This window comes from Balaenoptera physalus (genome assembly GCF_965194825.1).
Source record: "Balaenoptera physalus genome assembly, chromosome: 13".
NCBI classification, from domain to species: Eukaryota; Metazoa; Chordata; class Mammalia; order Artiodactyla; family Balaenopteridae; genus Balaenoptera; species Balaenoptera physalus.
The window spans coordinates 64,976,381-64,994,154 of record NC_138892.1 but is presented as its reverse complement, the minus strand read 5'-3'; the positions used below and the strand labels follow the sequence as shown (position 1 = coordinate 64,994,154).

At 39.2% G+C, this 17,774-nt stretch overlaps 1 protein-coding gene and 1 pseudogene across 5 annotated transcripts in view; one reads left to right on the top strand and one right to left on the bottom strand.

Annotated features, from left to right (window-relative positions):
- SPATS2 (spermatogenesis associated serine rich 2) overlaps positions 1-17,774 on the top strand; it is a 141,078-nt gene that overhangs the window by 50,237 nt on the left and 73,067 nt on the right. For 3 of the 4 annotated variants that reach the window (XM_082421382.1, XM_082421383.1, XM_082421384.1), the window contains one exon: positions 14,565-14,835. The exons of the other annotated variant lie outside the window; for it this stretch is intronic. In XM_082421382.1, coding sequence (XP_082277508.1) covers positions 14,811-14,835 — 25 coding nt within the window. In that variant the 5' untranslated portion in view covers positions 14,565-14,810. The remainder of the gene's footprint in view (positions 1-14,564; positions 14,836-17,774) is intronic. 4 annotated transcript variants of the gene reach the window in all.
- LOC309641476 (protein ripply3-like) lies at positions 3,901-12,647 on the bottom strand (annotated as a pseudogene). Its single transcript has 2 exons — positions 4,861-12,647; positions 3,901-4,492 (listed from the first exon to the last, which is right to left on the bottom strand). The product of its transcript is annotated as a protein ripply3-like (transcript).

Sequence of the window (17,774 nt, the reverse complement as noted above, 5' to 3'; positions counted from 1 at the left end):
TGGCAAACTGATGATATTGTGGAATAAGAACTCTTGGTTACTTTCTCATAACCAAAACCTTTAAAAGTCAGGGAAAATATTTTTATTTGGAACTCCCCATTTTCTTGTTTTTGGTTATTATTCTGCAGGTCTAGAAGTTAGTGTTTGTAGGTTCTTACTGACACATTTCTTGAACCCGGTTGATTGGATTTCTAAGTTGAAACAAATATTATTTAGGTTCAACTGAGGGTTTTCAGCTTTGGTTTAATTTACTAGGAAGGGATCTTTTTTTAAAAAAGTATTACAATTTTTTTGAATAGATAAGATGCTTGTATGGTCCCAATGCCAAAAGAGAAAAAGGCCGATTGAAAAGTCTTTCTTACCCTAGTTTCCTATTTTTTCAGTTTCCATTCCTCAACGGATCATCACTGTTGCTAGTTTCTTGTTTATCCTTCCAGATATACAATATTTATGTATATATGATAGTGTAAATATATTCTCCCCATCATATTCATTTAACAATATATCATATCAATACGTAAAAGAACGTTCTCTTTCCTCAGAAACATTTGCATAGTATCTCATTGTATGAATAAACCGTAATTCATTAAACTAGTGTTCCATTGATGGACAATTAGGTTGTTTCCAATCTTTTGCTCTAATAAATATTGTTTCATTTGATAACCTTGAACATACCTTTCCACACACTTGCAGATATGCTTGTAGGGTAAATTCCTAGAAATTATTTTGCTGGGTCAAATAGTATATGTATTTAAAATTTTTTTTTTTTTTGTTATAAATTTATTTATTTATTTATTTTTGTCTGTGTTGGGTCTTCGCTGCTACGCCCGGGCTTTCTCTAGTTGCGGCGAGCGGGGTCTACGCTTCGTTGTGGCGCATGGGCTTCTCATTGTGGTGGCTTCTCTTGTTGTGGAGCATGGGCTTCAGTAGTTGTGGCTACTTGGGCTCAGTAGTTGTGGCTCGTGGGCTCTAGAGTGCAGGCTCAGCAGTTGTGGCGCACAGGTTTAGTTGCTTCGCGGCATGTGGGATCTTCCCGGACCAGGAATCAAATCCGTGTCCCCTGCATTGGCAGGCGGAGTCTCAGCCACTGCGCCACCAGGGAAGTGCCTGTATTTAAAATCTTGATAACTACTGTCTAGTTGTTTTTCATAGGTATTGTACAAATTTACATTCTCACTTCGATGTGAGGTAGCCTGTTTTCTCCATAGTCTTACTACCAGTGTGTGTAATCATTTTGGACATTTGTCAGGGTAAAAAACAGTGTTTTAGTAGTTTCAAAGTGCATAAAATAAGCTAAGTATTTTTTAATCTAAGTATAAACATATAGTCCTCCCTCAGTATCTGCTGAGGACTGGTTCCAAGACCCCCCACAGATACTAAAATCTGCAGATGCTCAAGTCCCTTTACATAAAATGGCATAGTATTTGCATATAACCTAAACATTTCCTTCTGTATATTTTAAATCATCTCTAGATTACTTATAATACCCAATACAATGTAAATGTTATGTAAATAGTTGCTGGCGTGTGGCAAAATCAAGTTTTTCTTTCTGGAACTTTTTGGATTTTTTTTCCCTTGAATATTTTTTATTTCGGTTGGTTGAATCCGAGAATGCAGAAACTGCAGATATGGAGGACTGGACTGTACATGGTATATGAAGTCAAACAGTGGGCTTCCCTGGTGGCGCAGTGGTTAAGAATCCGCCTGTCAATGCAGGGGACACGGGTTGGAGCCCTGGTCCAGGAAGATCCTACATGCCACGGAGCAACTAAACCTGTGCACCACAACTACTGAGCCTGCACTCTAGAGCTTGCGAGTCACAACTACTGAGCCCAAGTGCTGCAACTACGGAAGCCCGCACACCTAGAGCCCGTGCTCCACAACGAGAGAAGCCACTGCAACGAAGAGTAGCCCCCACTCACTGCAACTAGAGAAAGCCAGCGCACAGCAACGAAGACCCAACACAGCCAAAAATAAAAATAAGTAAAATAAATAAATTTATTTTTTTTAAAAGTCAAATAGTATCACAAAGCTTATAATAATTAAAAAAAAAAAAAGTCTTCTGCTTTCTCTGCCCTCTCCCCCACGATTCCCTATTCTAGCTGTCCATGGGTAATTACGAGCATTTTTTCTGGTATTAAACTCCATATTTCTTCATAGCATGGCTGTACTGACTTTTTAATCTTTTTAGGGGCAATCCTATTATGGAAGATGAGCATTTAGTTTTCTTATGTTTCCTTCCTTCCGCACCCTTCCTTCCTTTTTCCCTGGTTCTATTCATAGGTACATTTGTAACAATCTGTATTTTCAATTTAAAATAACTATAAGTACCTTGGTGTACAGCCCAGTTTACCTTTTATTTGCTAGTGTTGTCAGGTCCTTATAATGCATGCCAGTGTGAAAAGTTATATACCCCAAGACTTGAAAATTATACCCGCTATATCTTTAGAGTACTTTGGATCATTCTGATTTCCTAATTGTACATCATCTAAATTTGATGGAGTTGCCATTCTAAAGCTCTAACAATACCTGAAATTATGACCTACTGCTAGTAACCCATAGTCTTGGTAAAGTTCCCATTAATTTTTGTTAAGTAACTTGTATAATCTATGATTCTTAAAACCTTTTAGTTTTAGGAGACACATCTTTCATTGCAGTTAATATCAGCCAATGTTTATTGACTGGTTGTCAATAAGTGTCAGGCATTCTTTTAAGTGCTACATCTGTATCAACTCATTTAAACCATATAACAGTCCTGTGAGGAAGATGCTAGCATTATTTGCATCTTACAGATAAAGAAATGGAGACACAGAGAAGGTAAGCAGCTTGCTTGTAGTCATTTAGCTAGGAGACGGTGGAGCTGGGATGGGAACCCAGGCAGTCTGGCTTTTAAGCCCTCACTTATCCACTTGCTATACTTCATCTGTACTAAGGCTATATATTCAACCTCAGTGGAGCATGTGCTTTGGCTTGGATTCCCATGAGTAGTGATGGATTTATGCTAATCCATCCACGTTTAACATTTTTCATCTCTTTTTCTTTTTTTTTCCAAATCAGTATATTCCTGAAAATTAAGAAAAAAATTAAAATACGTAATATAAAATTTACCATCTTAGCCATTTTTAAATGTACAGGTCAGTAGTGTTAAGTATATTTACATAGTTGTTGAACAGATCTCTAGAAATTTTTTGTCTTGTAAAATGGAAACTTTCTGCAGGCATCCCTTCGTTTTATTGCACTTTGCTTTATTGCACTTTGCAGATATTGCATTTTTTACAAATTGAAGGTTCATGGCAACCCTGCATTAAGCAAATCTCTCAGTGCCATTTTTCCAGCAGCTTTGCTCACTTTGTGTCTCTGTGTCACATTGTGAGAATTCTCCCAATATTTCAAACATTTTCATTTTTACTGTATTTGGTTTTTTTTGTCTCTCAAAATATTTATTTCAAGTAGAAACTGGGAATACAACCAAATGTAAAATAGTTAAGTAAAAAACCTTGACGAATACACTCATTTGGTCATCAAAATATAAAAAGCTGAAAATAATATTACATTAGGTACCTTGATTGAAAACAGTGTTATTCTATTCAAGTAATAAGCCCAAAGCAGTCCCCAACTAAGAGTTAAAGCTTGTCTCTCTATTCATACACACAGCCCTTAGACAAGAATCATATATGTTTTTATCCAGAATGGTCCCCCCACCCAAATCCTTGTCTTTTTATTTTTGTTACTTTTATGGAAATTATTCAGTGTGTTTGTGTGTTTTTCATAAATAAATTTTTTTTTTCAGAATGCCACTAAGCAACCACATCAATCTTGGACAATATCTGAATCATTTTTACAAAAGTAGAAATAGCCAAATAAAGGGTCTCAGGTTAATTGAGAGGCGTGGGTGAGTTATTAATCGATATGGACTAATTTGTCGTTTGATCGGCACAGTGACATTGCTGAACGTGCTTTGAAAGTTGGCCCCACCTGATAACAACCCATGTGGACACAAGCCTCTTGGTCCTAGAATCCTTTCTCAAAGGTATAAATGAGGCACAAAGAATCACTAATAGAAGGATGAGTAAAAGCTGAGTCTTTGCCAGAGTGGGGTGCTGGTCAGAGGAAGTCAAGTCCTTGTATACCCAGTTGAAAGGCAAAGTGTCCTGGCAAGGCTGTCCCCAAGGGCTGTCCCGCAGGGCACATGTGAGGTGGGTCTGGTGTAGGAGAGACAGACTTATTGGGATGAAGGGCACCCAGCATCCTCCGGAGAGTCAGGGTTGGGGAGCAGACCCTTACCACCAAGGCCACCGCGCCCTCCGGGTTGCCGTCCTGGGTTTGTCAGCCGGTCTCTGCCCTTTCCTCCTAGGCTGTCTTCTGCCTCCTGGCACTGAAGGTCAGAGGGCTGGGTTTCTTCTTCCTGCTCCTCATCTGAATCTGACCCATCACTGTAGAGGTGAATGGTGGCTTGCGCAGGGAAACTGGCCAGCACCTTCTCCCTGGAACTCTGCAGATACTCTTTTTTTTTTTTTTTTTTAAGTTACAATAACACTCCCTTTTGCTCTGGCTTTTTTTTTTTTTTTTAATTTTTTCTTTATTTGTTTATTTATTTATGGCTGTGTTGAGTCTTCGTTTCTGTGCGAGGGCTTTCTCTAGTTGCAGCGAGCGGGGGCCACTCTTCATCGCGGTGCGCGGGCCTCTCACTATCGCGGCCTCTCTTGTTGCGGAGCACAGGCTCCAGATGCGCAGGCTCAGCAATTGTGGCTCACTGGCCTAGTTGCTCCGCGGCATGTGGGATCTTACCAGACCAGGGCTCGAACCCGTGTCCCCTGCATTGGCAGGCGGATTCTCAACCACTGCGCCACCAGGGAAGCCCTGCAGATACTCTTGACTCTTAGAAAGAGGTAAATAAAGTCTTACAGGATGCTGAAACCCAAAGGCCCCCCTTCGATCCAAAGGTTTGTTGGTCTCCTCCAGGCTCAAGCTTAACAGTATTTGATAAGCTCCCCTTCCTCTTACTGTTGTCATGATGTCCCAAGCACTGTGACAGATCCCAAGATGGAAAGATGAGTCGGACACAGTCCCCCAGTTCATGCATTTTAAGTCTCGCTTCCAGTTCTGGTGGGCTCAGTATCCATGGTGTTGGTCTCCATGATGTTTGGCTTTTGGGCCCTCGAGGTGGCGGTGGTCCCTGGGGACCGTCCCCAGGGCAGTGACAGACGCGTCGCCGCGCCTCCCGGGCTCCGGCCGCCATCTCAGGTCTCATGGCGCCCCTCCAGCGGCGCGCACGACCGGCTGCGCCTTTAACCAGTCTGGCGAGGGCGCTCACCCTACTGTATTTGTTATGGTGATCTGTGATCAGTGATTTTTGATGTTACGACTGTAATTGTTTTGGAGCGCCACAAACCACGCCCATATGGGAGGCAAATTTAATGGATAAATGTTGTGTGTGTTCTGATTGCTCCACCAACTGGCCATTCCCCTGTCTCTCTCCCTCTCCTCAGGCCTCCCTATTCCCTGAGACACAACAGTACTGAAATTATAGGCATACTCTGTTTTATTGTGTTCGACTTTATTACACTTCGCAGATAATTGCTTTTTTTTTTTTTTTTTTTTTACAAATTGAAGGTTTGTGGCAATCTCGCATTATCAGATGATGGTTAACATTCTTTTAGCAATAAAGTCTTTTTAAATTAAGGTATCTACTTTTTTTAGACATAATGCTATTGCACACTTAATAGACTACAGTATAGTGTAAACATAACTTTTATATGCACTGGGAAACCAAAAATATTTCTGTGACTTGCTTTATTGCAATGTTCACTTTATTGCGGTGGTCTGGAACTGAACCTGGAGTATCTCCAAGGTATGCCTGTACCTATGAAATCACAATATCCCACTTCCCTCTCCCTACAGCCTCTGGCATCCACCATTCTACTTTCTGTTTCTGTGAATTTCACTACTTTAGATACCTCATGTAAGTGGAATCTTACAATATTTTTCTTTTTTATGACTGCAACTTCATTTAGCATAATGTCCTCAGGGTTCATTTACATCGTGGCATGTATCAAGATTTCCTTCTTTTTAAAGGCCAAATAATATTCCATTGTATGTATATGCCACATTTTGTTTATCCAGTCATCCATCAATGGACATTTGGGTTGTTTCCACCTCTTGTCTATTATATTGATAAATAGTGCTATGGTGAACGTGGATGTGCAAATATTTCTTCGACATCCTGCTTTCATTTCTTTTGGATATATACCCAGAGGTGGGATTGCTGCATCTTATGGTAGTTCTATTTTTAAATTTTGAGGAAGCTTCATATTATTTTCTATAGTGGCTACACCATTTTATATTCCCACCAATAGTGCACAAGAGTTCCAATTTCTTCACATCCTCAGCAACACTTATTTTCTGGGTTTTGTGTGTGTGTGTGTGTGTGTGTGTGTGTGTTTGTGTTGTTGTTGGTTTTGGTAGCAGCCATCCGGATGGGTATGAGATGATATCTCATTGTGGTTTTGATTTGTGTTTCTCTAATGATGAGTGATGTTAAGCATCTTTTCATGTGTTTTTTGGTCATTTGCATATCTCCTTTGGAGAATGTCTGTTCAAGTTCTTTGCCCATTTTTAAGTTGGTCATTTATTTTTCTGTTGTTAAGTTGTAGGGGTTCTTTATATCTTCTGGATATTAGCCTCTTATCAGATATATGATTTACAAATATTTTCTCCCATTCCATAGATTGCTTTTTCACTCTGTTGATTCTTTCCTTTGATGTACAGAAGTTTTTAATGTTCACATGGTCCTGTTTGTCTATTTTTGCTTTTTTAACTGTGCTTTTGGTGTCATATTCAAGAAATCATTGCCAAATTCAACGTCATGAAGCTTTTCCTCTGTGTTTTTTTCTAGGAGTTTTAGATCTTATGTTTAGGTCTTTAATCCATTTTGAGTTGGCTTTTGTATATGGTGTAAGTGATGGGTCCAGCTTCATTCTTTTGCATGTAGATATCCAGTTTTCCAAACATCATTTGTTGGAGAGACTATTCTTTCCACATTGAGTGGTCTTGGTGCCTTTGTTAAAAATTATTTGACCATACATGTGACAGTTTATTTCTGGGCTCTGTATTCTATTCCATTTATCTAAATGTCAGTCTTTATGCCAATACCATACTGGTGTTTTTTGTGTTTTTTTTTGGCCGCGTTGGATCTTCATTTGCTGCATGTGGGCTTTCTCTAGTTGCGGCGAGCGGGGGCTACTCTTTGTTGCGGCGCCCAGGCTTCTCATTGTGGTGGCTTCTCTTGTTGTGGAGCACGGGCTCTAGGCGCACGGGCTTCAGTAGTTGTGGCTCGCGGGCTTAGTTGCTCTGAGGCATGTGGGATCTTCCCGGACCAGGGATCGAACCCGTGTCCCCTGCATTGTTAGGCGGATTCTTAACCACTGCGCCACCAGGTTAAGTCCCCACAGTCTACTTTAGATTAGTACTAGTTTAATTCTATAAGATAGCTTGTCTTTCCCCCTCCTTTGTGCAGTTATTGTCATATATATTATCTATATTTGTTACAAACCCAACAATACAGTGTTGTTATTACTGCTTTATACAATCTTGTCTTTTAAATAATTTAAGAGAATAATTTTTTTATTCTTTTTTTAATTGGAGTATAGTTGCTTTACAATATTGTGTTAGTTTATACTGTACAGCGAAGTGAATCAGCTATACGTGTGTATATATATATATATATATATATATATATATATATATATATGCCCTCTTTGTTGGATTTCCTTCTCATTTAGGTCACCACAGAGCATTGAGTAGAGTTCCCTGTGCTATACAGTAGGTTCTCATTACTTATCTATTTTATACATACTATCAATAGTCAGTCTCAATTTCCCAATTCATCCAACCCCCGCCCCCACTTGCCCATTGGTATCCATACGTTTGTTCTCTACGTCTGGGTCTCTGTTTCTGCTTTGTAATTAAGATCATCTATACTAATTTTTTTCAGATTCCACATATATGCGTTAATATACGATATTTGTTTTTCTCTTTCTGACTTCACTCTGAGAGAATAAAATTTTTAAAACGCATTCTTTTTTTAAAAAATTTATTTATTTATTTATTTATGGCTGTGTTGGGTCTTCGTTTCTGTGCGAGGGCTTTCTCTAGTTGCGGCAAGTGAGGGCCACTCTTCATCGCGGTGCGCGGGCCTCTCACTATCGCGGCCTCTCTCGTTGCGGAGCACAGGCTCCAGACGCGCAAGCTCAGCAATTGTGGCCCACGGGCCCAGTTGCTCCGCGGCATGTGGGATCTTCCCAGACCAGGGCTCGAACCCGTGTCCCCTGCATTGGCAGGCAGATTCTCAACCACTGCGCCACCAGGGAAGCCCAAGACGCATTCTTTTATATTTACCCATGTATTTACTTTTTCCAGTGCTCTTCATTTCTTTGTGTAGATTCAAGTTACCAGCTGGTGTCAGTGGATTCTCTAAGTTATTGGGGTTGTCTTTATTTCACCTTCATTTTTGAAAGACAGTTTAGCTATCTGGATACAGAATTCTTGCTTGACAGTATTTCCTTTCAGCATTTTGAATATGTCATCTTGCTGCCTTCTAGCCTCCCTTGTTTCTGATGAGAAGTTAGCCACTAGTTATATCTTTGCTTCCCTGTAAATGATGGGTTGTTTTTTTCTTACTACTCCCAAGATTTTCTGTTTGGGGCTTTCATCAATTTTACTATATGTCTAGGTATGGATTTCTGTGTTTTTGTAGTTGTGGTTCATTGAGCTTCTTAATGTGTAGATTAATTTTAAAAATCAGTTTGTATTGTTTTTGGTCACTTTCTATCCTTTCTCTCCACTTCTTCTGGAACTCCTAATTCGTGTATGTTGGTACACTTGTTCCACAGGACTTTAAGGCTCTGTTTGCTTTTTTTTATTCTTTTCTCTCTCTTCAGATTACATAATTTCTATTGCTCTTTCTTCAGGTTTATTTTTTATTCTGCTCTAGTATTCAACTCTAGAGTTCCATTTGGCTCTTTTTTATGATTTCTGTCTTTTTGTTGAGATTTTCTATTTGTTTAAGGCATTGTTCATGTAATTTTCTTTAGTCTTTTAAAGCACTTTGAAGTCTGTGTTTGCGAAGTCTGGCATTGAGCCTACACAGGGATGTTTGCAATCACATGGGGTCTTTTTTCCCTTCTCAGTTTGGGTCACACTTTCTTGCATCTTTACATCTCATAAGTTTTTTGTTGAAACTGTGGACATTTTACATAATATGTTGTAGCAATTTTGGATTCTGAATTTTTTCCCTTTTGAGGGTTGTTGTTGCTTTGTTATTATTGTTGTTTTTTAAGTAACCTGCCTGGACTCAATCTGTAGAATTTTTCTCCTTGGTGTGTGACTGCTGATATTTGCTCAGTTTTGTTTTTGTTTTTTTAATTTCTGTTTTAATTTTTAAGTTTGGCTTCCTGGAGTGACACCTGTATCTGCGTTGCTTAGTGGTCAGTTAATGATCGGTCAAAGATTGTGCTAAACACCTTGAGCCAGTTAAGGCTTCCTCTCTCTGCTGATCTTTGTGTGTGTTGGGGAAGCTCCTTCAGAGTTCAGACAGTTTAAAAGTCTGCCCTAACTTTTACTTTCCACTGGGCCCTTTTGTGTCTTCTCTGCCTGTGTATGCAGGCTCCTGGTGGACCCTTTTCCAATCTCTCCAGTGCGGATGTGTAGAGCATTTATCAAGGTCCCTTAAGTTTCGTTTCCAGATTCCCTTTTTTAATTTCTGTCTAGTCTGCTGGTCCATTGCTTGCGCTATGACAGCAACCTCAGGCTAGCTGAGCCCTTGGTCTTGCTTTGTCATTTGCCACCAAGAATGCAAACTCTTACTGACAATGCGGATAGGCATGGGGTTTTTCTGTGCTTTGCTTTAAATCAAGTCAGCCCTCTCTGTCAGTGAAGCTGCTGGTTTTCATGGCTTTCGCCACCTTGGTAGAACTACCTTTCCCACTGACCTCTGGGGATGGGAGTAGCTTTAGGCAATAATGCCACAGACTCTCTCTGTTCTTACCCTAAGTTCAGTAGTTTCTCATGAATAACCACAGAGAAGGGAACATTTGAGAAAAGACCTCAAGGAGGTGAGGAAGTATTCCATGTAGATATCTAGGGGAAGAACATTCCTGGCAGAGGCAACACCTTAAGGGCCTTAAGGTGAGAACATATCTTAAGTTATAAAAGGGACAGTAAGGAGGCCAGTGTGGCTGGTGTGGAGTACCTGAGAGGAAGAGTAGTAGGACGTGAGGTCAGAGAGATAAAGCAAGGATGGGGACAGGGTGTTAGAGCAGATAAGACCTTTTAGGCCACTCTAAGGGCTCTGGCTTTTACCTTGAATGAAATGGGGAGCTGCTGGAGGGCTTTGAACAGTGGAGTTGGGACATAATGTCTTATAATTTTAAAAGCAGCCATGTGAAATAGAAGCCAGAGAGTGGCAGAATAGAAGGCTCAGGATGCCAGTTAGGAGACTATTACAGTCTTGATTATAGCAATGCAGGTCAGAAATGATTGTGGCTTAGACAAGGGTGGTAGCAAGTGGAGAAGGTAAGAAGCGGTCCAGTTCTGGTGTATGCAAAAGGTAGAACAGATAGGATTTCTTCTGATGGATTGGCAGTGGGGAGTGAATGATACTGGTCCCTTGTTTTAAGGGAATTTTCCTATATATTATCTGTGAATGTTTTTTCTGTTCCCTTTATTGAGTCCTATGTTTTTTGAGTCTGTTATATTTATTCTAATTATCCTTAGACTGGATCATTTTTATGTTCTAATATTATCTTCTAATTGCTTTAATATCTGTTTTTGTTTTTTTTTTTAATTCTGAAAGCCTTTCTCCACTCCATTCATTCTGTTTTCTCTGTATCTGTTCTTTTTCTTGCTGTTTCTGACATCTTATTGAATCTTTAATTGTGGTGTTTTGTTTTTCAGGTTTTCTTCAGCTTTGCAGACATCTTTCTTTTCATTCTATTTAATCTTATTCATTCTTTTTTTTTAAAATAAATTTATTTATTTATTTATTTATTTTTGGCTGCATTGGGTCTTTGTTGCTGCGCGAGGGCTTTCTCTAGTTGCGGCGAGCGGGGGCTACTCTTCATTGCGGTGTGTGGGCTTCTCACTGTGGTGGCTTCTCTTGTTGCGGAGCACGGGCTCTAGGCACGCGTGCTTCAGTAGTTGTGGCACGCGGGCTCAGTAGTTGTGACTCGCGGGCTGTAGAGCACAGGCTCAGTAGTTGTGGTACGTGGGTTTAGTTGCTCCGTGGCATGTGGGGACTAGGGCTCGAACCTGTGTCCCCTGCATTGGCAGGTGGATTCTTAACCACTGCGCCACCAGGGAAGCCCCTATTCTTATTCATTCTTTCACTTATTTCCTAGCTCTTATTTTATTGTATCTAAATTCTTTTTTTTTTAATTTATTTGTTTTATTTATTTATTTTTTTGGCCGCATTGAGTCTTCATTGCCGCGCGCGGGCTTTCTCTAGTTGCGGCGAGTGGGGGCTACTCTTCGTTGCGGTGCATGGGCTTCTCATTGCAGTGGCTTCTCTTTTTGTGGAGCACGGGCTGTAGGCGCGCAGGCTTCAGCAGTTGTGGCATGAGGGCTCAGTAGTTGTGGCGCACGGGCTTAGTTGCTCCGTGGCATGTGGGATCTTCCTGGACCAGGGCTCAAACCCATGTCCCCAGCATTGCCAGGCAGATTCTTAACCACTGCGCCACCAGGGAAGCCCTGTATCTAAATTCTTATTTGAAGTATTCAAATAAGTATTCAAGGGAGAATCTCTTTTGGTTTTGCGGGATTAGATTGTTTTCCAGGTTGGGTTCTTCATCTGCTGCGTAGTAATTTCTTCTCTCTCATTGTCTTTCTCTTTTGTTATTGGAGATTTGATAGTTGCTGTGTCATTTTTATTGATCTTCTTTATGTTTTATGTGGAACAGTTCTGTTTATACCTTTTGTTTGACAGAGATCGTTGAAATATCCTTGATATGTTTCCCACCTAATTTGAGACCTATCCCCACCCAATCTTGCTTATCAACTATGGTTAGTGGTTGATTGTTGCTTTCATCCTTTTTTCAAGCTAAGGGCATGAAGGTAGAGAAGAGCTTGCCATTGAAGAGTTTAATCATTTTTGATGATTTGAATTCTGTTCTTTTTTCTAAAATCTCATAAAATGTTTTCTATCAGGCCTCCTTTATCCAGTGGTAAATTCCATGTATTAACATAAGCTTTGGCAGATTCTCCCAATGTGGCTTAGTGCCCTGGAAGATGGCAAGCCCCAGAGGTTCAGCCTCCTTTTCCTGAGGTCCCATAGTGGTTTATAGAGTTTTGTGGGGTTTTTTCCACACTGTGCGGCTTGCGGGATCTCAATTCCCTGATCAGTGATTGAACCTGGGCCCATGGCAGTGAAAGCGCAGAGTCCTAACCACTGGACCACCAGGGAATTCCCTAAGAGGCTCTTACTCTTGATGGATTTTTTTTTTAAACTTACCCATGACTATCCCTTTCATTCTCCTCCTTCCACATTGGTATTTCATATAAGGTCACTCTCATTTCTTTCTTGGGTTGCATTTTGTAAAATATTTATCCTATCAGGTGTCCAGGTATAAGAGTTCTATGATCCTCCTCCTGCTTTCTTTTTTTTTTTTTTTTTTTTAAATTATTTATTTATTTTTGGCTGTGTTGGGTCTTTGTTTCTGTGCGAGGGCTTTCTCTAGTTGCGGCAAGCGGGGGCCACTCTTCATCGCTGTGCGTGGGCCTCTCACTATCGCGGCCTCTCTCGTTACGGAGCACAGGCTCCAGACGCGCAGGATCAGTAGTTGTGGCTCACGGGCCTAGTTGCTCCGCGGCATGTGGGATCTTCCCAGACCAGGGCTCGAACCCGTGTACCCTGCATTGGCAAGCAGATTCTCAACCACTGCGCCACCAGGAAAGCCCCCTCCTGCTTTCTTTACCCAGAAATCTTGGACATGTATTTTTATTTATTTATTTATTTATTTATTTATTTATTTATTTATTTATTAATTAATTATTTGGATGCATTGGGTCTTCGTTGCTGCACACAGGCTTTCTCTAGTTGCAGCAAGCGGGGGCTACTCTTGGTTGTGGTGCGTGGGCTTCTCACTGCAGTGGCTTCTCTTGCTGCGGAGCATGGGCTCCAGGCACGCGGGCTTCAGTAGTTGTGGCACACAGGCTCAATAGTTGTGGTTCATGGGCTCTAGAGCACAGGCTCCGTAGTTGTGGCGCGTGGACTTAGTTGCTCTATGGCATGTGGGATCTTCGTAGACGAGGGCTCGAACCCATGTCCCCTGCATTGGCAGACGGATTCTTAACCACTGCGCCACCAGGGAAGTCCCTGGACATGTATTTTTTAAATGTTCAGTAATATGGGATAAAAAGCATTTGTATCTTTGCAACTTATAAAAGCTTTCTGTAGTGTTGACTAATCCAAATTTTGATGTTTCAGTTTTCCTTATTAAATTAAATTCCCCTTATCCTCTCCCCTCCCCACTCACCCCCTCCCCACCCCAAGTGTCTTGCAACTATACGTGAGCTGGGAAACCTGAGGAGCGGTTAGATAAAGGAAATTCTAGAAGAAGAGAAAAGACCCTTGATTTGGACAGGAAGAGCAGGTGGTAAGAGAGATCTTAGGGAATGATAAGAAGTAATTATTTTAGTCTGTGAAGCAGAGATGGGGATAAGATTTTTTTTTTATATCTTTATTGGAGTATGATTGCTTTACAATGTTGTGTTAGTTTCTGCTGTACAACAAAGTGAATCAGCTATAAGTATACATATATCCCCATGTCCCCTCCCTCTTGCGTCTCCCTCCCACCATCCCTATCCCACCCCTCTAGGTCGTCACAAAGCATCGAGCTGATCTCCCTGTGCGATGCAGCAGCTTCCCAGTAGCCATCCATTTTACATCTGGTAGTGTATTTATGTCAGTGCTACTCTCGCACTTTGTCCCAGCTTCCCCTTCCCCCCTCCATGTCCTCAAGTCCATTCTCTACATCTGCGTCTTTTTTCCTGCCCTGCCACTAGGTTCATCAGTACCGTTTTTTGAGACTCCATATATGTGCATTAGCATACAGTATTTGTTTTTCTCTTTCTGACTTACTTCACTCTGTATGACAGACTCTAGGTCCATCCACCTATTACGTTCCTTTTTATAGACACTTAGGTTGGGGATAAGATTTTGAGTTAGATACAAGCTAAGAAGAATAAGAAAACATGCTTTCTGAACTAAGAAGATGGTTTGATTCTAAGATTAAAGTTTCTTAAAGAGCAAAATGCTTTTTTTTTTTAAGGTTTACAGTGATTTCTTATTTTTTGAGAAACTTTTTTTTTAAATTGAAGTATAGTTGATTTAAAATGTTGTGTTAATTAAAATATTGCTTTTTACAACTATATTCTTTCTAGAGTACTTTCTTTTAATAACTAGTTTCATTTAGAAAAAGTATAAAATAAAGGCTGTGGATGTCTCTTAGAAATTTTGTACAACTGTTACTGTAATAGTGAATATGTGTGTGTGTGTGTTTTCCCCCCAGAATCTCCCTGGAAAAAGAGACATGAATGTCTGCAATGATATTTCCTGACAAGAAGTTGATATGAGAGAAGAAAAGGAGATCAACAGCTAGTAAACAGAATTTCCAATAACCAGGATTTTTATATTTATCACCTCCAACTACAGCCTTCTGTTGCCTGTTTTTAAATCAGAGATCACTACAGTCAGAACCAAGAAAAGGCAAAAGGATACTTTTCTTCTGCATATTTTGAGATTAAAAAACCCTGAAATGTCCAGGAAACAAAGCCAGAAGGGTAAGATTCTATGTGGGCATAAATTGTTAAAAGCATAGTTGTGGAGTAATGATCACCATTTCTATATGTACATAGTTTTGAGTGTTTTGAGTGATGTTATGCTTTTCCTCACCTAGTGCAGTACTACTGATAGTTATAACTTATCTTTCTGTCATGACTGCAATTAATTTTAGAAGAGTATGGAACATTCACAGCTTTATCTGTTGTGCCTTTAACTACCTAAGGATTTGTGGATATTAGATTATAGCTTTTTGTGTTACTAGTTTGGGAATTAATTCATATAACAGTTGCTTTTCTACTCTTATAAACTTATTAATATACTTTTAGGAAAGCCAAATGCATCTTGAAAGTGCACTTTTTGGAGAGTGAACATATGTTATAAGGGGTAGGAGATAACTTACTACAGGATATTCTATATCCTGTGAGTTGATGTTTCTTTGGAGGCAGGAAATGAAGCAAGAGTAAATGCTTCTAGTCATCAATTCCTTCTTTAGCTTTCCTTCCGGGATTATGACTCTAGCTTTTTGTATAAAGTAAAATATAAGTTGCAAAGAGTCGAGAAATATCAAGAGTAGTTATAAGGAGGAAGGGACAACAAAGACTATGAAGTCACTTTTTCAGCTTTCCAAGAATAGCTGCGAAAATGTAAAGGGACAAATAGCACTAGAACTGTCACACATAACTGGAATATGTTTGTTAAAAGAATGACCATAGCTATCCTGGATTTCTTTCCCCTCACTCAATTTAATTTTCAATTTAAAGTCAATGTTTTTTACAAAACAAAGCTGTAGACCCAGGTCTCACGTGTTAAATATGAAGGAAATGTTTAAAAAAAAATTTTTTTAATTGAGTATAGTTTATTTACAATGTTGTGTTAGTGTCAAGTGTACAGCAAAGTGATTCAGGTATATACAGACACACACACACACGCAAACGCACACCCACTATTCTTTTCCATTAGGTTATTATAAGATGTTGAGTATAGTTCCCTGTGCTATAATTAGGTCCTGTTGTTTACCTGTTTTATAGGTATAGTAGTGTGTATCTGTTAATCCCAAACTCCTAATTTATCTCTCCCCACCACTATCCCCTTTGGTAACCATAAGTTAGTTTTCTATGTATGTGAGTCTTTTTTGTTTTGTAAATAAGTTCATTGTATCATTTTTTTAGATTCTACATATAAGTGATATCATACGCTATTTGTCTTTCTCTGACTTACTTTACTTAGTATGATAATCTCTAGGTCCATCCATGTTGCTGCAAATGACATTATTTCATTCTTTTTTTTTATGGCTGAGTAGTATTCCATTGTGTGTGTGTGTGTGTGTGTGTGTGTGTGTATATCACATCTTTTTTATCCATTCATCTGTTGATGGACATTTAGGTTGAAGGAAATGCTTTTAAACTTAATTTTGACTGGCCAAATCAAAAATCTCATTATGAGAAAACAATATACCAGAGCTGCTTGTGGTTTTGAAAGCTGTAGTTTCGTTGTATAGAAAACCTGTATAAAGAAAATCTGAGATCTAAGGAATGGTTAGATTACTAAAGAAGCTGAACTCTTCTGTGGAGTGAGATTTATCAACTGAAAAGTTTTTAAAATTTCATCTAAAAAGTTTAGCATTTAATTTTTCCTAAAAAAGTTAACTTCAGATTGCTTTGACCTTTTAAAAACTATAGAGTCTTTGTTTATTTCATGCCTGTGTTGTTCCAGAGCTATAAAAAAGTATCATTGCTTTCTATAACTGCTATCCAGTTGCTGTAAAATGAATATAAATTTTAGATCACATCATAGGCATTAAGTGCTAACAAATTTCGATTGAACATAGCCTAGATTTACACTTAGTTGAAACAAAAGAAAGCTTATATGTTGTTAGGACTTTCTCTGAAACAAATATATACATACATATAACTGATATTTGAACCCCCCAAAATAAAAAATACTTATAAAATTCTATCTCATTTAATTCATTTATATATTTAAAATTTCATTGTTTTGGGTTTTATTAGTCCAAATAATTATACTGACTTTATCAGCTTAGTTAAAATACATTAAAAAGATAGATACTATGGTAGTTTCTGTTCTCTAGTCACAACTCATTTACTAAGTGTCATTTTGTAATGAGTTATGTTTTTATTCCACAGTAGACCATGTTTCCATATTTTCCTATATCAGTAGTACTGGTAAATTTCTTATTTAATGAAATATTTAGTGGAGTTAAACTTGTATGGCTTAAATTAAGGTCAATTTCAGCTGCAGCTATTGATTGCTCCAAGCCTTTTAGCCAACACCTAGCAGAAGTCAGTTAGATCAGTGCTTCTCAAAGTATGATCTGTGAACTAGAGAAATATTTTAAAATGGAGAGTGTTTAGAAAGTTTTTTTTTTTTTGATGTGGACCATTTTTAAAGTCTTTATTGAATTTATCACAATATTGCTTCTGTTTTATGTTTTGTTTTTTTGGCCGCGAGGCATATGGGATCTTAGCTCCCCGACCAGGGATTGAACCAGCACCCCCTGTATTGGAAGGTGAAGTCCCAACCACTGGACCGCTAGGGAAGTCCCTAGAAACTCTTTTATAGTGATTTGACAGTGCTGTAACATCCAAACCCTTTCAAAATAGTTTTATTGAGTTATAATTTAAATACTATAAAATTCATCGATTATAAATGGACAATGTTATTATTTTTAGTAAAAAAAAATTTTTTTGGCCTCGCCGCGGGGCTTACAGGATCTTAGTTCCCCGACCAGGGACTGAACCCAGGCCCTCGGCAGTGAAAGCACCGAGTCCTAACCACTGGACTGCCAGGGAATATCCTGTTTTTAGTAAATTTATGCAGTTGTGCAACCATCACCACAAGCCTATTTTAAAACACCTTCCTCACCCCCAAAAGTTTACTCTTACCTGTTTACAATCAATTCCTGCTTTCAACCCCAGGC